Source organism: Cynoglossus semilaevis, chromosome 11 (assembly GCF_000523025.1).
Source record: "Cynoglossus semilaevis isolate Cse_v1.0 chromosome 11, Cse_v1.0, whole genome shotgun sequence".
NCBI classification, from domain to species: domain Eukaryota; kingdom Metazoa; phylum Chordata; class Actinopteri; order Pleuronectiformes; family Cynoglossidae; genus Cynoglossus; species Cynoglossus semilaevis.
Window position 1 is genome coordinate 5,294,362 of NC_024317.1, and position 25,417 is coordinate 5,319,778.

The window sequence follows — 25,417 nt, forward strand, 5'->3', positions numbered from 1 at the left end:
TTTAGTTTTCTTGTATTTTTATTAGACCCACATGTTGAGAATCTTTATAGCAAGCAATGTTTATTAAAAAAAAAATCCACTACAAGAACTACACATAGAATCATATAAGGCCCTATTTGATTAAACTACTATTGCTATTACTGTACAATATTGTACCAAAGAAAAAGAGTGTACCTCTGTAATGTACAACATTGTATATACAAAGTACATCTGAACACAGGATTCTCCAGAAATACAGAGACAACTATAAATAATTTGACATTACGGTCGTTTTTCTTTTTAGTTCTGCTGTTTTCAAATGGACACAAAATGCATATATAACAATATTCAACTCTGACAAATCATCTCCACACACAGTTAGTCCACACACAAGCAACGTTGTTCAAGTGCATGATGATTGATTTGAGATCACAGGGTGTCCCGGCTCCTCCCCGCAACACCGCCGGGACGAAACACAGCAACCTACTTAAATGTGTGTGTGAGTGTGTGTGTGCGTGCGTGCGTGCGCTGACCACAAACTCTCACACACAGTCACAGTCCCTCCAGTTGTTGTGATGAGGTAAGAGCAACACAAATATATCAGGTATTACAATACACAAACAATATACAGAAAATACAAAGGGACAAAAAAAATGAACAAAATTATTGGTAAAGAGCAAATCGGAATGCAGTATGTGCTGTGATTTGAGGAAACGTTTTGAAGAATGGAGCATATATTGTATATATATGCATATATGTATGCATATGAATATACATACATATATGCATATATACACATGTATACATACATATATGTATATATACACATATATACATATATAGGTTTATATATATAAATATATATAATACCACCACACTATACCAAGTTAATATTAGTTCAGTACTTTCGCAAGAAAGTGAAGTACATTATACACCTTGATTCTGCATTTAGTCATTGAGTCGATCTGAATCCATCGCCAGATTCAATGTTGCTAATGCACAAACAGAATATTATCAAATACCATCAGGAACAAAGTTGGCGAAAAGTTCCTCAAAGTTCAATTTTCCTCATCTAGGTTTCTACCTAAAGCTGGTCTGCCACTGGTGTCACAGCGCTGACTGAAGACAAGACACGTCATGTATCCCTGCACAATTGAGTTCATCGGATCACACAAACACAGTGCACGTTGATTCAGGCTGCTGGTGCTGCACAGCGTAAGAGTCTTTCTGCGTGTTCGCAGTCACAGCTGCTGCCGTTGGCGACGATGGCATCCCTTTATGTTGAGTGACGAAGGCTGGGCTTGAGGCGCATACTGTACGTACTCTACATCCACACATGCTCACACACACACGCACACACACATACTCCGACAGTTCACCAGTCAGAGCAGAGTCGGAGCTTTAATAAACCACTAGGGGCGTAATAAAAGCAAACCTTACACGCTGGATGAGGTGGTCGGTTGTGCTACTGAAACGCATGCGGCAGGATCCTCAGCTCCATGCTTCCAGTTATGATTTACTACACTTACAAACCATTAGATAATAATATCAAACCCTTCTTACTGTTAGGTCTTCTGGATATATTTAAAAAGGAGCAAGCAGTGTCTCTGTCTGAAGTCTTGAGAAAGGTCAACTAATGCGAGTGGCCAACAGGACTCAGGTGCCTGTATCTGTGGCCCCAGCATGCACTCAAAACAAAACAAAAAACCCTGAAAAGGTGTTTAGCTGCCACAAAACACCACCACACACTTAAAAAAGAAAAAAAAAAGGATTCTGTGTGTACAGTCAAACTTCGCATATTAAACGGAACTGATGGAAGTCAGTGGTTCTACAGGAGAGCAGCAACAGAGTGTGCCTCATGCTACAAGTTATTTTTTTTGTTTCAGTTTTATTGCTATACGTATGAATTTAGAATTACTTTTGGCCATGTCAGGAGGATGAAGAGCTGCCCCCGGCTACGCTCCTGTTGCTACTAGTACAGAACAGCAATATAAAAAAGGAAAAAAAAAAACGAATCACCAGCCTTTCAGACACTGGAGGAAGTCAAGAGAAAGACTAATATTTGGCCCGGTGTTCTATAATCATCCAATAACTCCACCTGCTGGTACTTCACCCCTGAAGCAGCTGAGCAAGGCCGCGAGTTTCATCTTAACACGGAGCCAGGAACTAAGCATTTCACAGACTATTCATAGGAACCAACACTTCATTCCAGTGGGCTAGTCGTTGGGTCAGTGAAACTGTCATATCAACTATACAAAATATTCAAACAGTGCTTTTTGTTCCTCACCCGGCTCTACTTGTAAAGAGAAGTAAACACTCTCTCATACAAGATTTCCTAACTAGTGTACAGAAGCCTCCAGGTTGCTGTTGGTCTCCATCCTGAGTCCTGTTCCCTTTAAGAAGATACTGCATTATCTACGATGGAAAAACAACAAAAAGAACTTGTCCATTTTTTTAACTATCTACACCTCTGTGACAGTGAAGAGCTGCCAGAACAAGTTGGGGGAAAAAACCCTCCAAAGGGAACAAGGATTCTGTCAAATTTCAGCCCAAAGTGTTTGCTACACGTGGGTGATGCTTCTCACACCTGGTAGAAACGTTTGTGTGGATGACACTGTATTAAGCAGGGCAGGATTTGTCGTTAGGCTGAGGGGGCGGTGGAGGAGGAGGAGTGTGGGGAAGAGAGTGTGGATGGCCTGTAGGTGGCGGCGTGGGGGGAACGGTGGAGGTCGGTGAGCCCGTAGCCGGACTGCCTCCTCCTCCGTTCTTTGGGAAAACCACTGGCTTGGGTCTGGTCGCTGGTGGACGCAGCTCTCTGAAGGAAGGTACAGAGGAGGAGAGGGAAGAGGAGGACAGGGTGGGGGAGGTGGCAGAAGGCAGGGGGCTTCGCGGCTGGCTCTTGGCCGGGCGGAAGGAGGAAGGGACGTCGCTCGCGGAGGAGGCGCTGCGCTGAAGCGGGTGAGCGTGGGAGCAGCCTCCCTCACCGTCCCGCAAGAGACGAGAGTGGAGTGGGCTTGACGGCTCCGACGCTCCTCCTCCCCCCCCTCCCCCGCTGACACCTTTCAGCTGCTCCAGTGTGTCCAGGACCACATCAGGGGTGTGTGTGTGCTTGGAAGTGCTCTGTCTCTCAGCTTTACTGAGATCAGTCACCATCTCCATGTCCTGCAACAGACACGGTCAACATCATGAACTGAATATGAGGAATTGACACGTCTCTGTCAGACGGAGGCTCTGGGTGTAGCCATCATCAATCCCAGCAGTCATCATCAGGCTCACCATCACTTATCTATTGTCCACTTCAGGTGTGAAACTCATTTCCTCAGTTGAGGTCAAACAGGTTAAACAGTCTAGTACTTCACCAACCTGCTGAAAGGCAGACTGTGAAATTGACGTGCATTATGGGTGATGTAGTTTTTAATAAACGTACGTAAACGTATGCTTGATTAGAATTAGTTTAAGATTGGTGGTGGGCCACGTAAAATAATGTGGTGGGCCAGAATCAGACCACAGGTCTGGTACAGGAATATGGATGGACATCACAATATCTGCAAATCACTACATCTGTCACATGGTTATTTTTCTAATTGGATATTTCAGCAAGCAATTCAGTACTCCATCCAATCATATTCAACATCCTGCTCACAGATCATCCTATTGGACAAAATGTTCATCATATTCTATCAGTTAAGACTAGAAAAGAAGACGCCTCATTTCACATAGACTTTCGTCCATGTAGTTCCAACACTTCTGCTCTCATCAATGACCACAAAGGACTATGTCCAGTTGTTTTAAAGTCTACAGTTATTTACACACACAAATGTAGGTGATTAGACTGTTAGCAGTACCTGTGAGCTGTGCTCCACCTGGGCTATAAACTCAGGGTCTAGTGGTCTGTGGTTACTGAAGCTCTTGGAGCGTCCTGCAGTCGACGTCTTCTTCAGCTGTGGACTCTCCACCTGAACGTTCGCAAAGACCATATTTAAAAAATGAAGCAGTGTCTTTACATCCATCTAATGACGACAACTCCAACTAACAATACCTTGGTTTTCAGAGACGAGTGTCGAGTGACTGAGTTCAGGATACTGTGAGCGCTGACGGGGCGTTTGTCACCGCTCTCTTTGACCAGAGCCCCGCCTACAGGAAGTGACGCTGCTCTGCCTCCTCCACTGACACCTGGACTGGTGTTGTCAGACTCCGAGCTCCGGAATGTTCTTCGGATGTTGGCAGACTCTGGACGCTTCCTCATCCTTGATTAGAGAAATATTTCAGACTTCTCTTCGAGTAAAAGCTCATGATATCAAACAAACAACAGTTTTACATTATACTTCTTCTAACCGTCAGCGACGACAAATAAACATATAGTAAATTTAAACTGCTTCGCACTTGTTCAGGTTGGCCAGGTAGATGTCGGCTACATGAGCGCCGGTAGGAGACGCAGCACTGACTCTAGTGGAAACTCTCTCCTCCAGCAGATGGTCAATGTCAGGTTTTGGACTTCCTCGTCCACCGTCAGACCTGAAACCATAATTACATACAGTACATCATAAAAAAAAATCAGGCATGTTCAATTTACTGTATATTTACAAAGTCCCAACAGCCAAAAAATTGCATAATGAAGAAAAAAAAAGTCCTTCTGGAGAATAAGTCGCACCAGCCAGCTAGCTAGAGTGCCCTCTGGTGGCTGCCAGTGTGAAAATAATGAACATGTAAAATTTCAGTTGTCCCGGAGTAGCAGATACTGGTACATAAGCCTAGAGCGCCCGCTAGTGGCTGTCAAAATAAATGTGAAAATAACCAATGTGAAATTATACATTTTAATATATAAGTTGCACCTGAGTAGTAGTAGTGAGTAGTGAGTAGTCGCAAACCCAAGTTGAAAAATCAAATCCATTCTCTATGTATTTGTTGAGTATCAACAATGTAATCAATCTGACTGAGCCTCAAACCCTTGGTTATTTAAACTATTCTCCACATCTCTGAGGATAGTATACTAATACATTTACCTGACATCAAGGGATTGTGTATTTTGGCTGTTGTTGATGTGTTTCTTGTTTCCTGGTTGAAAACCTTAGTACATATGTTGTGTTTGCTACTGTATTAAAAGGACTAACAACTGTCCACTTTGACTGTGTCAATGCAACAGATGAAATGACAAAGAGGTCAAGACTTTATGATATTCTGATTTTATCACGGCAGATCAACTTCCTTAGGAACGGGGATTTCCAGTGAACCGCTTCTTTGGTTACATCTGATCACACAAAAGAATGAGATCACCCTTCTGTTTTTGGTAGGAGGCTCCGGATTTGAATTTTCCAAAACCTCCTTACAGAGGAGTGAAGGGGAAACTACTGTGATGTGTAACAGACTGTTTCTCGACAGGCGTGGGATTATGGTTTGGTCTCTCGCCAAGAGCTTCAGTCAACGCCGAGTTCGAAATACGAGAGTTGAAAGCCATACCTCCATGTAATAATCGAATATCGGCTTTTATTATTATCCATGACAAATCTTGGGTTCTGTATCTGAAAAAGCTAAAGAGATGAACAAACATTTCTTACATGTCTTGCACCACAATGTACTGGTGCGGCACCAGTCCATCCACTCCGTTGTGCCGCCCCTCCCACCAGTCGTCAGAGGCTCGCTGGTACAGAAGCAGAGAGGCGCCCTTTTTGAACGACAGCTCCCGACTGGTGCGTCCAGAGTAGTCGAATCGAGCGATGGCTTCGATCGGGTCGGACTCTGAAACATTCAAGGAGCCTAAGATTCAGAGAGCGGCGAACAGAGACGGGGAGTGGCACAGAAGAGGGAGGGAAGCAGCGGACGACGAGGGGAGAACACAGATGGTGGAGAGACGAGGAGAGGGAGGTGGAGAGACGAGGAGAGGGAGAGAAAACAGGAGGAAGGAGACGAGAGGCCTGATTAGTGCGTAGCAGGTTAGCGCTGCTGTATCTGGTGACTGTGCAAAGATTAGATCAAAGCTAAGCAGCTACAAAGCAGCACAAACGTTGATCAGTTTTATGACTGACAGTTAAATGAGCGCTGGTTTAAAAAGGTAGTGGCAGAGGAAGTGTCAGAGGTGAGGAAAGCTGGGTGACAGCTAGTCACGTGTGTGCTGTGACTTATTCACCGTCTTCACTGTTGTGGCTGACAGCGACCGTGTCAGGTGCAGGCTCTTCCACCAGGGGGGGCTCACAGTGGGGACTGTCACTGAGGTGGAAAGAGATGTGAGAGAAATACTGTTACAGAAGCAAAGACAATAATAAGACAATACATTATGGATGAAGTCCTGAATGAAAAAGGCAATCATTATGTAGAAAAAAAATAACAGATTTTGAAAATTACATAATTTAATCATGGTAACATATTTTGGGACATTTTTGTGAAAACATACAAACTTTATTTCCTGAAAATCTTTTACACTCTAAAAACAAAGTGGAATTTTTTTTACTGCCTAATTCTCTACAAAACCTAATTTAGAAAAAAAATTGGTTACACATGTAGAAGTTTATTCTTGGTCACATCTACCTTTCCCTTAGTTTAACTTTTTAATAGTTTGACAACTGATGAATTGCCACCATTTTGCAGGTGGAATTATTTTATTTTTCCTAACAGATCCAGAACTACTGGGCCATAGTCCACAAACCTGGACCACAGACAGTCACCAATTATAATTATTGACATTATGACTTATATCAAAAGTACAATCATTTCCCCTTTCCCCCAAACCTATATTTCAGTGGAGGCGCCCCCTGGGGGTTTACTGCATCTTTTAGTTTTACAGAACGTAATGTTTATGTCATGTTTTTATATACGATCAGTGGGAAGACAAAGAAAATGTATCCTGCAGATGTGTAAAAATATGAGACGACATAAATCTGCAGAAATGTTCCTGTTTGATGTCATGACCTTATAGATGTAACGAGGCCAAACTGTTCCACTGTGATATACTTCAGTCTGCACTCTGACAGTTGAGCTTCTCCTCTCATGTGACTTCACGCCTAAACAACTGATCTGACTGTCAGTGATTATAAAAACTGCAGCCTGGAGCTGTTATTACAGTGAAACTGAAATGTGGCCTTTATATGCATTGTGGTGTGTGTGTGTGTGTGTGTGTGAATGTATTCTATGTGCTCCCAGGCCCATGTGGTCAGGAGGTTCTTTAATCTCCAATGTGACGGAGGGTAAGCTGATCCTCGTGGCCCCTGGCCTTGAGCAGACATGTTGACCCCCCCACCATCACCCCATCATTCAACAGCCCCTAAATCACCCACCTGCCCCCTCTTCACCCTCATATCAGCTTTGTATTCCACACCCTACATCCCGTATCACTCCCCTCATGTTCGTACACCTTCTCTTCCCCAGCTCTCACCAGAAATCATCTCCAGTTCCAGGGATGGTGTAGATGGGCCCCTGCAGGTCCTGGGGTCCAGGGAAGATGGTGTCATGGTGGATGATGATGGTCTTAATCAGCTCATTGACGTGAGCCTGGCAGGAGACCTGGTCGTGGCCCTCTGGGACAGACATCAGCGTGGGGCCAAAGCAGATGGCCAGGTTGTAAGGGTCCATCATGTTGTCCTCACTGTACTGAGAGAGGCTGAGAGGAGGGGAGGGGAGGGGAGGGGCAGAGCGAGAGGGGCAGGTTAGAGTCTTCAACACGGTACACACAAAATGACCAAACAACCCTGACATGTCACTAACAGCCAACATCACCTTCAGGGCCACAAGCCACTGTTTATGGATGGAGACAAATGTAGTCTATCAGATTTGGCTACAGGTCAGTGTATGTAGCAGAGACAGAAGAGGAAAAGCCCCTCGGTCTTTAGACGATCTTTGTGGGAACTTGTTAAAACCCCGCTCCTCAGATTTCACATTTCCTGTGAAATTCTGTTTTCTCTTTCAATCCCTTTCACTGAAAGGCTTTGTCATGAATTTCCAGGATTGACTGAACAGCATGGAATGTGAGCACAAAGAGAATTTACTCTGTGTGTTTGCACTTTGTTGTCCCACATTCATTTAGAAAAATAGTTTTAGGCCCAGACCTGTGATCAGTGAGTGATTGCAAAATGGAGAAATATACAGTATACAACATGTAGTATTGGTGTACAGTGATTTGTACTGAATTCAAATTACTCTGGGCGTACTTTTGGTTAATGGTTCATTTCACCAATACAACACTGGTTGTTTATTTTATATATAAATATATGTATATATTTTTATATAATTTTCAATGTTGAACTGTAGTTTAAAAAAAAACAATAACTGAGGTGAGGTTTAAGCCTCACTTAAAATTTCTATTTCATTGTAAAAAAAGTTAAACTGCAAATATTAAATTACAAAATCAATTAATTGGGATCAAAATTAGAAGATAATAAGTGACACAAAGTGTCCTTTTCATTCTGCTGTTGTGCACTTTTCTCCCGTCACTCTGCTCAGCACTCCTCTAAGACTGCACCCCAGCTGCACCCATACTCACTGGTTGAGAAAGGCAAACAGGTATCTCATAACAACCAGAGTTTTGCTTGGCAGAGATTGCAGAACTTTCTTGACGTGGACCGCTCTCTCCTGGAGGCTCTCCATCGCTGCAAAATTATACAAAACAAAACAAACCCCCCTCCCCGACGATTATTATCACAGTCAACACACGGAGAACAGAAAACAAACCACCGGACGTTTCACGTACAGACACAGGATATGAGGTCATGAAAGACTTCTTTGGGGAAGAGGGCGTGGTCTAGTCCTCTGAAGTAGAGCTTCAACACGCCAGCGATGGAGTCCATGTCGTGGTCGTTCTGGTCCCCGGCCAGTGGGTCCTCACCTAGGAGAGGGCAGTGGGGGAGGAGGGGAGGTTGAGACAAATAATCCAAGTGACCACGTCTCCCGTCTCGTTTCCTGTTTAACCACAGTACCTCTCTCAAAGGCGTTCTTGATGTCATTGACTTCCACCTGAGAGCCTGAGACTCTGAAGATGCCCTCGTGCTGCAGACCTACACACACACAAAAAGTATTTCAACAGCCACCAACTATGTAAACGTAGGACTGCAGATTTTCAGATTTTCCCTCGTCCTCGTGCTGCAGACCTACACACACACACAAGTGACAGGGTTAAAAGTTCACTTTTGCATTTTTATATCTAGACCCAATCACATTTGTCTTAACAACCAATCAGCTCAAAGGAAGAACCAGCGCTAAACCTATCACTTTGATGGTGAATTTTACTCACCATGGCGACTGATGAAGCGGATGCAACTCTCAACCATCAGAGGAATGGCCTCACCCGAGTCCTGAAATAAGGAGAGAGGAATTTTTTCATAAGTCGACAGGATGCTGTTGAGGCGGTGGGGGAGGGGGGACAATGGGGGGCAGAGTACATGTCACACACACTGTGCATGCACATGCATGGATGCACACATTTTGGAGAAATGGGTATCACACATGGGGGAGAGAGGGTGGGCACAGTACCCAGCTGTTGCTAGGAGACAGCTTTTCCCTTTGTCTGTGGATTCCCATGTACCTCAGTGGGGTGAAGCTGCAGTGTGTAGGTACAGACTGTACTAGTGGGTTTTTATGTCTGTATTTGACGATTAATGCATTTCATTATCCTCCATTATTTAAAACAAACAGCAGATCGTTCTGTGGATTTAGACGTAATGACTTAAAAAAACACAGATCACCCACAAGAGGGAGCCAGAAACATCTCACACCTCAGACGACCGCCTTCTCTCAATCACGTGTTACTTCAGTTTGCAGGCAGTACACCAGTACAGACTTTTGTTGTATACATTGTCTAGTCATGATGCAATGTGACAAAGGAATGACGTCATGATCATCACTTCTGCTTACAGCTAGACAGAGAGTACTGTGAGGAAACGTGGAGTTAAAAACCCGGAACTTAAGCTTGTAGCAAGTCTTCGGCTTCAGCAGAAAAAAAAACAACTCATGCAGCAAGTTATGACACATAATTACCTGCTTCCTTATGGGTGAGTCCCTCTGTCCACTCATGCAGCGAGAGAGAGAGAGAGGGAGAGAGAGAGGAAAAATGTACAAATGGTCATTATGTCTGCATCATTATCTAGATTTCCTTACTTCAATCACTCAGCCCACCTACCCGTCAAGGCAGCTGTCGGTCTTTTGGCCTAAAAAAGGGAGGAACAGGAAGAAGGGTGGAGGGAGACAGATGCGTGGGGGGGGGGGGGGGGGAAGGGGAAAAAGGGGAAAAAAAGGGAAAGGGAGGAGACGAGTTTTAGTCGGGACCAGAAACAAGAGGAGGAAACGACTTCAAATGCAGAGCAGAACAAACGCTGCACTTTAGCTGTGCACGTACAACGCAACAGGCGTTTGTCCACGCAGCCTGTGAAAACATCACCCACCCAACACATGAGTAAATATACAGCTGCATCCACAGATGGTCACAGCCACCGTGACCTAGCCCTGTGTACTGTCCACACCTCCTACTGCCTGTGGATCTTGGATTCAACAGATGCTTCACATCTTCGTATAAAAATAAAGGGATTCTTTACGGTTTTCTGTCTTCTTCTGACTCTAATTTTTAAAGTTTATTTAATTGTGGATGTAAGATGACAAAAGAATAAGAGGAGAGTCTCAGTGACAGCTGTACTGGTGTGGGGGACACTCACTCTCCCCCAGGGTCTTCTGGATGAGGTCGTGCTTGGCCTCAAGCTTTGTGATCAGGTTCCTTCCTTCCAGAAACTCTTTCAGTTTCTACAACACACAAATGCATTTAGGGTCAAATTGTGACACATGTTTAAAATTACAACAAAGATGTTTCCTAAAATACATTTGAAAATATTTCCTCCTAGAGCAGAGGTCAGGGGTAACTTCAAGCCCATGGCTAGATGTCAATAATAATTTAATTTTGCTCTTAAAGTAATAATTCTTTGAAATTTGAGAATGGTGTTCAGTCTCGCCCGTTTGATGAATTTCAAAAAATAAAAAAATACACACTTTATATTCAGGATATTTTTTGTAAAGTTATATTTCATAAAATATACACAAATAATAATAAAAATCTAATACACTTAAACTTCATTTAAAAAAGATAAAAAAAATACTTTTTTAGACTCAGCTCATCTGAGCCTCAAAGGTAACTGGTGCTGACCGTGAAGTAAAACTGCTCCGTCTCCTGCTGATTGGCCCGTCTCTTGGCCAGGCTGGGTTTACTGAGATAGGATTCACTGAAGGTGGACTTGACAGATTCCATGCTGTTGCTGTGGTGGAAACAATCGGAGACATCAAAGTCCTCCACCCTCACCATGTCCTGGATGGTGGACAGTGTGGCCTCCATCGTTTTCTTCACCTGATGGGCAGCAAAGGGGAGATGAATGGATTTAGAGAAGAAAAAAAAGTGTAACAAACAACAGACAGGAAGTGAAAGATGGCCGACCTCCTCGTTCTCTATCCTCAGGGTGGAGAGTCTACACTGCAGCTGCTGACATCTCTGGAGCAGGTCGCCTTCCAGTGGCTGCTGTGCACACATCATTCCCATCTACAGGCATAGATAAAAAGTTTTTGTTTTAGACATTAAAACTCGATTATACGCTCACCTGTAAGGAGACCAGAACAACACCATTAGCCCCGTACCATGTCTCCCATGTGGGACTGGAAGTCAAAGCGAGCTGGAGGACAGAAAACGTTGTTGTACGTCTCCATCAGTTTCTGTTTGTCCCCGTTGGGCTCCAGACTCTCTGCAGCTCCCTCTAATGTCTCCAGGCCAGTGTGTTTGGACGTTTCCACATTCTGTTCTGCGGATAAGTAGGTTCTGAGGGCACGATGCAGGCTGGCGTGGTAGCCCAGGTCGCAGCACTGTCACACAAACACAAACGTTGAGTCAGGGAAAGAAATAAAACAATTGAACAGCAGATCTGTTAAAATGGGCTGCCCCTAGGAGGCGCCGAGTACATGGTTCCTCTGGGAATGAAACCCAGGACTGCCCAGTGCTGTATACTGTACAGTAGATCAGAATATGGCAAATATACTAAGCAACTATTGATCAAATATACATCCAAAAATGCAAACAATAAAATTAGTGTATCAAAAAAAGATATTATACTCACATCGATGATGTCAGAGAGGTCGTGGATGTAATATTTGAAGACACAGCCGTTGGTGGCCTCTAAAGCCAGCAGGTACTCATTCCTGGCCTTTATGGCCTTCAGCCTGTTCTCCGTGTACTTGGCTTGTCTCTGACCAAAGAGAGAGAAAAAGACCAGGATTAGCAGAGGCGTGGGAGGTAAAAAAAACACAAACGAACAAAGGACACCAATAATGAGTAACGCTGGGTAATGACAGGAATGAAAAGAAAAAGGAAAAGTCTGTGATGAAGTGAAAGGCCGTGGTATTGATCGTGGATAATAACACGTGTTGAATCACTCAGCCGTGACAGACTCCCGCTGTAGTCGACGAGGTTAGCGATAAGTCTGACCTGTCTTCATCAATCATTCATCAGACACACACAGTCAGAACAGGTGGGATGCTGTGAGACCGGCCTCACCTTCTCCTTCATCTTCTCGATCTTTTTCACGCTGGATCGTCTGACCGGCTTCTCCTCAGACTTGATGCTGGTCAGCGTGTCCGGAGACCGTGGCGTCTGACGGTCCTCCTGTCGCCCTGAGCGCCCCATCTGCTTCTCCTCCTGCTTTTCTGCATCCTTCAGCTTGGACTCCGCATTGATGCTGTCTGTGTTGTACATGTGGTACGTCTTCATCACCTGGGAACGACACACACACACACACATCTTTGGATGAGGTTTGTGCACAAATATGAAGGTGTTTTCCCACAGTCGTGTTCTGCCTTCACTCTTGGCTCGGCTTAAGAAGGGAATAAAAAAAAAATCCCAGTTTGTAGCATCAACAGAGCAGAAGAGATTTGGTGTTCAGAAGTGATGAACACAGCGTCGGCCTTACTCTGAAGACCTTCACCTTCCATTTCATTACTACAAACACTGGGGACAGAACACTGGTTTGTCTGTGACTAGTCATGTGAGAATGTGGACGTCACTCAAACCAGATCTATTTCTGTCTCCGCTCATACGCTGTAATTACACTTCAAGATCTGCTTTTATGGGCTTTCTGAGCTGAGGCTACATGCTAGCATGTGGCTCCGACCCCTGAAGTAGTAAGAAACTTCACACAAACGCACACACGCACGCCCTCACACACACACACACACCACAGTCTAACCGCTATCCTGCGGCAGTGTGTGTGTGAGTAACAGCTTTTTGGCAGCGGCCTCGACATGTGCAGCCACATGCTACGCTCGCCCCGACGGCTAGAACGGACCAAAACAACAGACAGCCAGAGACGGCAAATCAGATCAGAATGTCTCTCTGTCACAAATGTACTAATGTAAAACAGAGCACCTTCTATATTGGTGTAAAACGGGGGGGGTGTCAAATTAACTTTGGTTCAGGGGGCGCCGGCGACCTTATTAGTACAATAAAAACAAAATTACCTCTAAATAAGAAAAAGTCTCTTTTTCCCTTTTTGTTTTCATGCAAAAAAGTACATAGCCTACATATTTCCTGAACATAAAATTTTTGTGTATTTCAAAATTCATCAAGAGGGCTGGATTGAAATCTCAAGAGGGCCAGTTTGGGACCGCAGGCCATATGTTTGACACCCCTGGTGTAAAACAACACTTACTGTACTGTAATCTACACCATCTGTTCTCTGAATATCCTGGTGCATCGCATACCTGTCAGCAGCCATGTTGCCCACCTTATGGTCGGCAACCCTTATATTTTCTTAAAATAATAATAATAATAAAAAATGTAATTAAAAAACAAGCAATTTAACGTCATCTCTTGATGGGCTTCTGGTTGACCACATTCACTCTAAATACTATCTGTATAAGAAACTACATTATTTTTTCTGGATGCAAAACAGAATCTCTGCTCATACTCAAAAAAAAGCACTGGAAAAAATTGCCCTCTAATAACAGATGTTTCGGAGATCATTGCACGGATCGGCCATGTGCAGACATAAAGTTGGATTTAAAATTTTACATCCTGGAGTGAACACTGAGGCTGATATTTTTAAACATCCTGACCATATAATGGAGCAGTTAAAGTTTACAATACTGCCAGTCGCATGGAGAATGCGTGTCTTACCGTATAAAGTTCATTGAGAACCTTCAGCAGATCCTCCTGCAGCTGAACGCCGACCTCTTTGCTCTGAAGAGAGAAAGACAAGAGAAAAGTTTAACCTGTAAGAAAACTTCCAACCATTCGTCCAGTGTCGTTGTCCTTTTTCATCAACTGATCCCGACTAACGACAGTCGGTCAGTCAACTGCCACATCATCAGTCAAGACGAGGAAATCCGCCTGAACAGGAGTGGATCAGTTCCTGGTTCAGATGAACGACCAGAGCATTAGTCGGCTTGATGGATGAGGAATTAGAAGAGGAAGCTACAGATATTGATCTCACGATCGTGGGGAGGCAGATGGAACAGGAGGAGGGAGGAGGCAGGAAGGAGGAGGGGAGTAAGGCAGTATTTCTTTAGTCTCTACTGTGGTGATTCCAAAACCTTTTCTCCAGTGAAGACTGAAAACACCTTTATAGACAGGACAATCGCAGGTAGATGTGTGTGTTTCACACCTGAAATTCCAAATTATGGAATTATTATAATGGGAAAATGTGATTTTAGTCCTGACTATGTATCCTGATGGTGGTTTTTAGAATTCCAGAGTGAATTCCAAACCTCACCTACAGCCTGGTCCTCAGTCTTCAATCTCTTGCAATCCAACAGATAACTTAACTTTTACTTTGAGATGGGAAGTCTTCAATCTCTTGCAATCCAACAGACAAAGTCTGTATCTTTTTTTTTTTCTGCACTTACGATGACGAAAAATATTTTTGAGATAATTTCACTGATTTATTTTTTTATTTTTAATACTTACACATTTAAAAAAGTAAGTAGAAAGTGAGAAAGTAAAACAAGTATACTTTTTTTTTTACTGTTAGTCCCATTTTGACTTAACTACTTTTACTTGTATTGGAGTAACACTTGATGGTTGTGTATCTGTACTTAAACTCTGTTCTCTACAATGCTGTGGATAAGCCAGGTCTAAAAATAACATATTTAGACAAAAAGGGAGAAAAAATGCTTACAAGAAGAAGAAAAAAAAAGCCCAAACCAACAAACACAGACAGAGAGCAGGAGACTTTGTTGCCAGCACATGTTCAGCATCTGTTTTCCCTGAAACAGGGCACAGCCGAGGTGTGGATTACAGCAAAATGTCAGAGGTGAATTGTTTAGAAAAAAAAAAGGATAAAAGGACAGAGAAGAGGTAAGAGGGGGAGGAGGAGGAGGAGGAGGAGCAGAGAGGGTGCAGGGGAGAAAGTGACATGGGGAGAGATTTAGGACAGATATAAAAAGAACAAGAGTAACTGAGGTTCGTCTGCTCTTCCTCTTCAAAGTGCTTCAGGAAAACCTGGTTTAAAGTGACAACCTGTTGGTCTACAGTCAACCCACAGACAATCAGCCACTGCTGAGCCCCCCCCCCCACTCACCCCGGTGTCAACTGTAGATGTTGACCTCTTGACCTTGCAGCTCACCCCTGGTCGACTGTTCTAAACCTGACACTGTTGTCTCTGATCTTTCTTCAGCCCAGAGTCTGTAACGCTGTCTGACCTAAAGCTGTTAACCCGTCAGTAATGAGTCAGAAGTAAACGCAGAGATTAACATGGTAAACTTAACGCCTTATGTTGAGAACACTTTCTGAGAAAATGGTATAAAGCCTAAAATTGCTAATTTGGTAATGACTCAGACAGAAAATTCGCTGATCAACATTATTTGTCTTTGTCTGGACTGCAGGCAGGACAAACAACATTTTTGAACTTTCCCAGTTACTTAAAAATATGTCATCATGATGGGCGCACATGTTTCTTCTAAATCCCAATTCAGTAAAGTGGTTAGAAATGTTGCCTTACAGCAGGGAAGTCACTGTTATGATACCAGGCTACCCTAATTAAAGTTGAATTATTTAGAAAAAAACTGATTGCATTTTAAAGTCACTAAAAAGTAAATTCCTCATGTAATTTACTTTTTTGTGGGTTGCGATGTCTGATAAATTAGTCAATATGTCAAAGTTTAGAGAAAATGCTAAATTTGTTTTTCTTTGTTTCTGGAAACTGGTTTATACAGCCTTAAAACTCCTGCAATGACATTTCACATTCGGACATCTCTCTCCCTGAACTTTATGCTCACCTTGGCTTTTATTTTTAAATTTTATGTACTTACTGTCTTTCTGAGCCAACCAATTCAAGGTTGGAAAGCATGAGCAGATTCCTAAATATGTTTTTATTATTCAGCTTTTTCATCTAGAAAGTCAAAGTCTTTTTTTTTCTCTTGCTATAGGACAAGACTTAGATCAGAGGAGACAGGAATGAGGCTTCTGTAAGAAAAACGGACAGAAACTTTCCTGGGCCGGAGTTCATTGGATTTGGAGTCAATAAATCAAAGGAGACGAAGTACAGATGGAGGAGAGAAGGAGGAACAGGGCAGAAACATGACAGGGATTTTATTATATCAGCCTGACGCTGCGCTGTGCTCTGTCCGAGGGTGAGCACATTTTCAAAGACACACCTCTGCACATGAAAAAGACTTAGAAAGTGCAGAGATTTATTTTGAAAATCCAATACCAGTGAAGTCCTGCACTCTGTGTGTGTGTGTGTTTGTTCTCACCTTTTTGAAGAGGCGTCCTGAGTCCTCGCTGATCTGTGCGAAGCGGGGAATGATGTTGTTGAGGTAGAGGTCGGACAGGGTGGCGCGGTCGCGGCTCTCCCTCTTCACCTGCAGCAGCAGCAGGTTCCAGCAGTTCAACGGAGACAAAATGCTCTGCTCCTTCCTACGAACGCACGAGAGACGAAGACAGTCAGAAATATATTTAAATCCCCCTGGGGGCGAATACTTCCCATAAATGACTGGCACTGAGTCTCCTCTCTCATCTTCTGAATTTCTCTTTTCATCCCGCTGATTGATGCGTAGACACACGCACGGAACGTGGAGACAAAGATAGTCAACCACAAACAAACTAACTATTAAAGTGTTTGTTAAAGATCACACACACGTCTTCAAGATAATAGCCAGGGAGGGAAGAAGAGACGGATTTATGTTCTAAACTGACACCCGTACTTTTACACACACACACACACAAAAACCACAGGAGCGGTCCAAACAGTGGGCTGAGCCAAGGTACGAGCCCAGCTGAATGTGGAAAGACTCTCATGAGTACAGCTGCTGGAGAAATAAATGAAATCACATACTGTATGTAGAGCAGTGGTTCCCAACCACTGTGCCGTGGCACACTGGTGTGCCGTGAGAGTCCATTAGGTGTGTCGCGTGGAAGGTGTGGTGGCAAAACATTTTTTGTTTTGTTTGTCAATGCGATACATGCAGAACAATTTAATACCCTTCCACTAGGTGGCAGCAAATGATCACGAAAACTAAAAAAAAAGAGAATCAGAGCTGTTGAAGAAGATCTTTGTGAGTGTCTTTCTTCAATTCCTGCGCATATATCAGCGTTGTCTTCAACTAAACAGGTCGAGATTTAAACCAGAAGTTTATTATATTTTTTTGTCAGATGTTTGTTTGGTTTTGTGCCGTAGGGTTTTCCTAATGAAAAATAAAAACAGTTTGGAAACACTGATGTAGCGTCGCAAAAGCCTCGTTCATCGGACAACTTCTTCCAGTGTGTGCACAGTGTGTGTTGCCGTGTGTGTCTGTGTACACTGTCGGATGAACAATGAACGATCTTGTGAGCAAACGGATTACGAGGGAGTGTCAGTGGATGAGGAGTCTTTAAGAGCAGCTTTAGCTGGATAAGGAGAGCAAAGGGCTGCAGGACATGGACATCAAACACACACACACACACACACACATGAACACACACAAACACACAGGCAGATGACGGTCATGGAAAGTAGATTACTGACAAACACACACAGGGTCAGAGAGACAGGGAAAGTCTGTGTCTTCAGAGATAAAGGCGACATCTGGAACAACGCCTGTGTGTGTGTGTGTGTGTGTGTCACACTAAAGACACGTACTAATTTGTCGGCAATTAAACAATTGAGAAAGAGTCCCGTTTTGGATCAGTTGTTAAAACTAGGATTAGGTAAAAGGTTAACGTCTTGCTAAGATTAAGCTAATGGTTAAATGTTGGTTGGAACAGGGATTAGTTTGTTTATGGGGTTTACATTTTTTTTTAATAAAAATCAGAATGTAATCCTGATATGATTACAGACATAATCTGACATTTCTGAGCCGATACTTCTCCACAGAGACCAGTCATTCTACTATATCAGTGTTTATACAAACAGATTTTCCAATCGCAACCACCTGACCTCAGTTATCCACAGAGAGAGTGGTGACATCCTGTATGAGGCCTCAAAGGAGAAGGTCTGGAAAAACAAAGTCCTGGGGTCATCACATGGATGACCGTCGCTGACCTGACATTTATCCAGTTGAAACTTGGTTATCATAAAGCACAAAAGACAAAAGGAAATACAATCGAACTGGAACTGAAGACCAAGAAACTGTAAGACTTCTTTTATTGTTTTGTTTTTTTACGGCGCTGTGTTAAACAGGTCACATTTTGTTGTCTGTAATTTCATTTTCATTAATGTCTGAGGACAATGGCGTCACAAATGTTTTGAATCAACCTAGTAGATTAATTGTGATTAATCAATATTAATAATTTATAAATGTTTGCTCTAGTGAAAATACACCATTACATTTTTTAACACTAAATCCTGGTGCATTTTGTATGTTGCCAGAAAAAAAAAAAGTCCCACAAACGCACGTGTGTTTGTAACACTTCTGCTGAAACCACCGTCTGTCCATTTTCCGGTGCGTCTGTCTGCACAAGATTTTCTTCACCCAAAATGTAGCCACAGTTCTGCTTTATTTACTGAACATGTGACAGCCTCAGTCCACAGCTGCTCATCTCCACGGTGATGGAACTGCAGCAGTGTGTTAAAGATCAGCTCACTCTCTCTGACCCTCAGCGATCACAAGACAAACAGTGAAAATGTCACTGGCCCTTTTTTTAAAGGTAGCTGGAACAGAGTGGAGTATGAGGTCAGACACTGCCAGCAGCAACGTTTATATATATATATATATATATATAAATAAAAAACAATTTAAATAGAAGCAAGATCAGTGTGAAGAGTCAAACTGACAGAGATTAATATTTTATGACTGATAACTTATGTATGAGAAAAACTAAACTAACATTTTTGGATGATGGCCTGAATTTAACATTATCAAATAATTTCAGGGTCCAAAATATGCAAAATATACTGTATATATGTTTGTAATTAATGATTATTTGCCTATAATAAAAACATTTTAAATTATAATTTTACTCCATCTTAGATCTCGAGCTTTCTGTAAAAAAACATAGATATAATAAGACATAATGAAGCTATGAATTTCATAATCTGCCTCCATGATGAAGAGCAGCAGTGACTGACGGTCGTTACTGGAACTGGACTAATTCCTAACATGAGGGTCAGATTGATGTGCATCTTGTGAGGACTTTTCCATGTGACCAAACCGACTGTGTGCCTCTGGGCAACCACACCGAACACACACAGATACACACACACACTATAGTCAGTGCCTCTAACCCCCCACTAACGCTGTACATGTTCTGCCAAATAGCACAAATACCAGTATTCTCCATGGGATCAAAACACACACACACACTGGCGGCAAATCCTACAATCTATGGAGCACTATCAATGCCTTGCTGTGTGTAGCAACAGCCATAGGCTCACTCGCACACACACCTAAACTTTGTGACACACACACACTCGCGCACACACACACACACATAACAGGAAAATAGCTGGAATTCCATCGTGGCACCCGCACAGAGCAGCAGCAGATGCAGAGGGAACGGCTGATCACACAGATGTTGGAGGCGAGGAGAAGCAAACTGACAGTAGTGGAGGAGCAGACAGAGCAGACAGAGCAGACAGAGGGAGAGTGAACTGAGTGAACTGACTTTTTACTGCTGCCGCCATAACTAACGTACATGTGTTTGACTGTAAAGACCTGCTGTAACAGCTGCAGGAGCCAAACTGTTCAAATACACTCTTCATCATCCATCTGTCCGTCTGTCTGCCTGTCTGTCTGTTGCTCCACCTCCTCCTTCATCATCCATCTGTCCGTCTGTCTGTTGCTCCACCTCCTAGACGGCCCTCCCCCAGTGGTAAACTCAGGGAAACACACCCCGCTCATCAACTGCTCCTGTATTGATCAAAGCTGGAGGGCGTGTGCTGGACTGTGTCCTCCTGGGAGGAATTGGGTTCCGTTTAGAAGACCTATTGATTTCTTTCAGTCTGTGGTTTTGCCCCAGAAGAGGAATTAATGTTGATGGAAAAGTGCATTAACCATACAGCAACCACAGACAGTTATTTACTTTAGTTATCTCATCATAAAGACAAAGGAACGACTCAGCATCTCAGCGTATATGTGTGTAAAACTTCAATAACAAAAATAAACCAGAAAAAGTGATCAATAGTCACACCAGGTCATTAGAAAGACACTGTTTAAAGCCTTTACTGAGGGAGAGACGTCAATATGCAGTAATGTCATGGAGTATTTCTGTTGACTGTGTCAGAGGAGGGAATTGTACTGCAAACAAAGTTTATACGGGCGTTTTATGACTTGAGTAAAGAAACTACTAAGTCCACTCTGTCCACCAGACACCTGACAGAGAAGACTGAGGTGGAGATGACCGCCTGCGCCACCTACAGTGCTGAAAGTGAATGTGACCTCTGCTTTTAGTGTGAGTGGACTTTAGCAGTGTGTGTGGACAGTGCCATGCTCAGAACATCTCAGTGGTAACTTGGCAGCTTGTGGACTTGAACCTGAAACATTCCAGAACCAAGTCCGCTTTTTGAACCCTTCGCAGAAAAGTCATAAAGATAACATTTTGGGAGTTTTCTCAATTAGCAGGCTACTTAGCAACAGGTTTGTTTTGCTAAAAATTAGCATCAACCAAATGACCAAATATGTGTGTATGTACCACCGACTGCAGCTGACTGCAGTACAGATCTGAACGACAGCCAAAGTTTCACTTACCAAACTGTAACCATTACGTTTCTTTACTTAACAAGCTGTTAAAAACCTGCAGCGGTTCACTGACCTTTAACCCATTGTATTTTCACTAAATAAGTTTATGTTTGACTATTAAAGAGCTGAAGGGTTGCAGTGGTTCTAGTGTTGCGTTGCACACTGTCCCCAAATCCCCCTGTAAGAACTGCGTCAGGAAGAGTATCAGGTTTAAGACCTGTGCCAAGTCACTGTGCAGACTACTGCTGTACGTACTGACCCTTGATGAGTGCAGACGCCAAGAGTGAGTTAGTGTAAGTGAATTAGAGCTAAGAAGCACCGTGAAGACACTGAGAGGGGTTTCTTGGTCCTTCTGCCAAATAAAGATTAAGATGCATTACCAAATTTAGTCTTGAAGGATTTCTTTAGGAAGAATGCCGACTTTTCCCTGAAGTTAGCTTTGCACATTGTAGCCATCAATTAGGATTAATGCCAGCAGCCTGCTGTGTGATCTAACTTTCATACATCTTCTACCACTGAATCCTTTTTCAGGGTCAAGTTTGGGCTGGAAACAAACACGCATTCATACTGACATTTATACCTGTGGTGGGTAAAGACCAGACCTGAGATTGTTTTGGACTGTTGGAGGGAAACTGGAGTGACCAGAAAAAACACACAGGCCGGGGGTTGAACCAGCAAATATGTTGATGCAGTCAGGCTAGTGTGACAACCGCCTGTTCCACCGTGTGCACCTATTTGCATTTTTGAATGTGGATTAGTGTTGAACGACAAACGTTTATACCAAGGAAGAGTTAGCTGGTAGCGCTGATAGCACCACTTCGATCATTAAAAAACCGTAAAGGTACATTTTCAAATAAATGCCAGATTCTCATTAAATGTAATAAATCAGTAATACTGTCACTGTGGCGCGTTACCAAATGACCCATGGACTGGTTCTGGTCTGTGGACCAGGTGTTTGAGATTCCTGTCTTGACAGACCATCACAGGGCACTGGTATTAATAATTAAGGACAATGACTGGTGCTCTGTTTGGTGTTTTACAGTTCTCAGTTTCTGTGGCGCCACGAGCCAAATGAAGAAGGAAAAAAGTCCAATGTTTCTTAATTCGTAAACTGAATCTTCCAAAACTGACTTAAGGGGAAGTTAATTTAAAACTGTCAAAAATTTGTTGAGCCAAACAAAACACGCAATGTTCAAAGACGGTGATTTCTGACTGACTCAGTTCACAAGAAAACAGAAGTCTTGTAGTGGTGACTGGTGTGTATGGATTGTAGTCTTCAGACAGAGGGACACACACACCCACAGCATTCTCACAGACACAGAGTGATGCACTGTAACCAACACGGAGACCGAATCCTGTTTTAGGCAGTTTTACAACACAGCAAGACTCCATGAAATAGTTAGAGCACATAATCACCACCTGGCTTTGTTGGCTGAAGTACGCACACACACACACACACACGCAGCCGTGGGTCATGCCACCTTACACAGCGACAATGTGTCGACAAGACCTGCACCAGAATTTCTTTCCGCATCAGTCAGTTTCATTTTCCCGTCTGATTCTGTTTGTCATTTCTCTGAAACTTTTCTCACATCTCAAATGGGGAAACACTGAAAGTAAAGTGTCACTGAATGTGGAACAACAAGTGGACACTGACTCTGTGAGTGTACAGCCCGCTGGGGCCGCACATTACTCACGTGTTAGCCACTGTAACTTACTTGAGTAAATGGTCCTTGGTGCTGCGTGTCTTGGTGAGGAACCTCTCAGCCAGCTTCTCCAGGTTGCGGCTATAATCCATCTCAATCTCCGCCTTCTTCCTGAAAAAGTCCTGCAGATCCTGGAGCAACTGCACCCTCAGCTCGCACTGCTGGTCCAGACACTTGAGCTGTTCCACCAGCTGGGCACGGATCTCTGCCAGGGAGAGGAGGAAAAAAAAAAGGAAGACAAAGAATGAACATCAGAAAACATGTGTTTTTTTTATTATTAATTTTGTTATCCTGTCAATCAGGAATCAGGCAGCAAACTCAGGCTAACCTCGAGATCTGTTGCTTTCCCGGACATCTTAAAATCAAAGTCACCTTCCTCTTAAAAAGTAACTCAAGTACACACAATGCAAAGTACTCTGCAGAAAGTACTGCAGTTGGTGCAGTGCCATCATTTGGGCACATTCCATGTCAAATGCCACAAAGATGTCACAGTCTGAAGCACTTTGTTCTTCACAGCTGATGTGATTGGGCCCATGTCCAGCACCTGGCAGATTCCTAACACATCAGTCTGTAGGATTGGCTCAGATCCATGCCCCCCCCCCACTTCCCCACCAACGACTGCTGTGCATGAGTGTACGTCGTATTTATACACATCTATGCGGCAGTCATTTATCTCACCTCATCGCTGCATTTTCCTCCCGCCTCCCCCTCATCTCCCTCTCTCTCTCTCTCTCTCTCTCTCTCTCCACCCCTGGTGCACTCCCTTCTGGCCTCAAATTAATAGAGTGCATTCAGTGCAGACACACTTGCTAACCATATTCAATCACTGGCTTCAGAAAAGTCCTCTGGAGAATCCTGCCCACTGCGGTTGTAGACCAGGGCGCACAAAGCAACACCAGCACACTCAAGGACACACACACACACACACACACACCCAGCTGGTGATAAGCTGGATCAGTGTGGACAGCTGACAGACTGATGCTATGCTCTCATACCTGCCTGACACTTGTGAGTGGGCTGCACATGTCCGTTTGAGAGTTCAAGTGATCTGTTATTTCAAGTGCGGTCGTATGAATTACTGACACACTGTCAGCACCATTCACACACACACACAGTGCATAGGCGTCGCTAAAGACAAAAACCCCTGCCTTCACTGCAAACATGGCTGAAAGACAGAAAAAAACAGTTTAATATAATTTTACCTAATACTTAATGACCATAAACTCCTTTTAAAAAAATCTTAAATTACTTTAAATTTAATAGCTAGACCTAAAAATGATTCCAAAGGTCACAGAGGTCATGCATGACAGTCACCAATAGTCAACAACTGGGCCCTCAAGTTTTATTACCAAAAAATATTTTAAAAGTTAGTTTTAAAGTTTTACAGTTTTGAAACGTCCGTCTACGAGAACCGTCTTCTCGATTGTGCAACTAGAACAGACCTCGGTTCTCAGCTTGTATGATGTAAGTTTCTTTTCTCGTTGTTGTTGTATAAGCAGCTGCACACTCACCGGCTCACAGGCCAATGGAACATATGTCTCAGCCAAGGTCTAAAAGGTAAAAGATGCTCAGCAAACCTGAGACGACCAGATTTGTAGCATCTGCTTTAAAGTCTGCTCCAGCGCTCTCCTACCTTTACAGTGCTGGACGTAGAGAAAGCAGACAGCTTTGGCCTTCATCCTTGCTTTTTTGCCGTGCAACCTCTGCTCAATAATTCATACGTGCGAACACTTGAGCACAGTCACACACACACACTCACAGACAGGCATGCCGCAACCCAGCCTGGGGCTGACAGCGAGTGGCGATGCTTCCTTTGTGTTTAACAGCTGAGAGTGCAGTTTCTCATTCCCACAAAGAGAAGTGGGAAGTCTAAATGTGTCTGTGACGAACCCCGTCGTCTCCCACTTCTCTCATTTACCTCATAAACACAGACTAAAATGCTGCGCCACTAACCAGTGTCTGTGCACTGCAGTTGCAGTCTGCCGGAGCCGTCGCGTCACAGGATGACCCCACCGCACAGACACGTACGAGACTAATAAATGTTCTGGCCCGTACTAATGACCCGGTGTGAGGATTTGCTTTAGCGTGTGATTATCTCATGGTCTGTGTGTGCATGTTTGTGTGTAATTTCCCCCATTGCACTGCACTGTCAATGACGGGGAATGAGTCAGTGTCCCGCCCCTGGAGGCTGCAGCAGTAAACCTCCACACAACAGCCTTGTAATTAGTGGGTCAGAGATAATGACACATGCACAAACACTTCACATAAAAAAAAAAAACAAAGTCCATAGAGAAGGTGACAGACGGTGGTCAGCAGGCTGACTGCTTACGGGAAGAGAAACTTCTACTTCTGACAGGTTGTTCATTAAAATCTCCTTTCTCCATTTCAGTGTCACCACTGCTGTCAGGACTGAGGTATCCACCACAGATAGACAGGCAGAGAGGGGACATCGCTGAAGATAAATGCAGGTCTCCATTCCCATACTCCTCTCTGCTTCGGTCATCATCCCTGATCCAGTAACAAGTCGGATGTGAAGTGGAATGTGACGCCTCCACCCCCTCCAGAGAGCACAGTCACATTTTCCAGGCAGATGACAGCAGGTCTGGTGAACAGGCTCTGGGATTCTACTTTAG

General features: G+C 43.6%; 1 protein-coding gene across 4 annotated transcripts in view; it reads right to left on the bottom strand.

Annotated features, from left to right (window-relative positions):
- srgap2 (SLIT-ROBO Rho GTPase activating protein 2) overlaps positions 1–25,417 on the bottom strand; it is a 50,757-nt gene continuing 25,340 nt past the window's right edge. For 2 of the 4 annotated variants that reach the window (XM_008320181.3, XM_025059794.1), the window contains 22 exons: positions 22,797–22,989; positions 16,678–16,840; positions 14,102–14,164; positions 12,485–12,700; positions 12,048–12,176; positions 11,575–11,796; positions 11,378–11,479; positions 11,093–11,290; positions 10,611–10,695; positions 10,082–10,109; positions 9,940–9,970; positions 9,197–9,257; positions 8,883–8,960; positions 8,657–8,791; positions 8,450–8,555; positions 7,346–7,570; positions 6,104–6,183; positions 5,535–5,733; positions 4,363–4,494; positions 4,019–4,226; positions 3,825–3,935; positions 1–3,141 (listed from right to left, as the gene is read on the bottom strand). In XM_008320181.3, coding sequence (XP_008318403.1) covers positions 2,599–3,141; positions 3,825–3,935; positions 4,019–4,226; positions 4,363–4,494; positions 5,535–5,733; positions 6,104–6,183; positions 7,346–7,570; positions 8,450–8,555; positions 8,657–8,791; positions 8,883–8,960; positions 9,197–9,257; positions 9,940–9,970; positions 10,082–10,109; positions 10,611–10,695; positions 11,093–11,290; positions 11,378–11,479; positions 11,575–11,796; positions 12,048–12,176; positions 12,485–12,700; positions 14,102–14,164; positions 16,678–16,840; positions 22,797–22,989 — 3,308 coding nt within the window. In that variant the 3' untranslated portion in view covers positions 1–2,598. Of the gene's footprint in view, positions 3,142–3,824; positions 3,936–4,018; positions 4,227–4,362; positions 4,495–5,534; positions 5,734–6,103; positions 6,184–7,345; positions 7,571–8,449; positions 8,556–8,656; positions 8,792–8,882; positions 8,961–9,196; positions 9,258–9,939; positions 9,971–10,081; positions 10,110–10,610; positions 10,696–11,092; positions 11,291–11,377; positions 11,480–11,574; positions 11,797–12,047; positions 12,177–12,484; positions 12,701–14,101; positions 14,165–16,677; positions 16,841–22,796; positions 22,990–24,417; positions 25,384–25,417 lie in introns of those variants that run through there. The other 2 variants (XM_025059795.1, XM_008320182.3) reach the window with 2 other exon arrangements.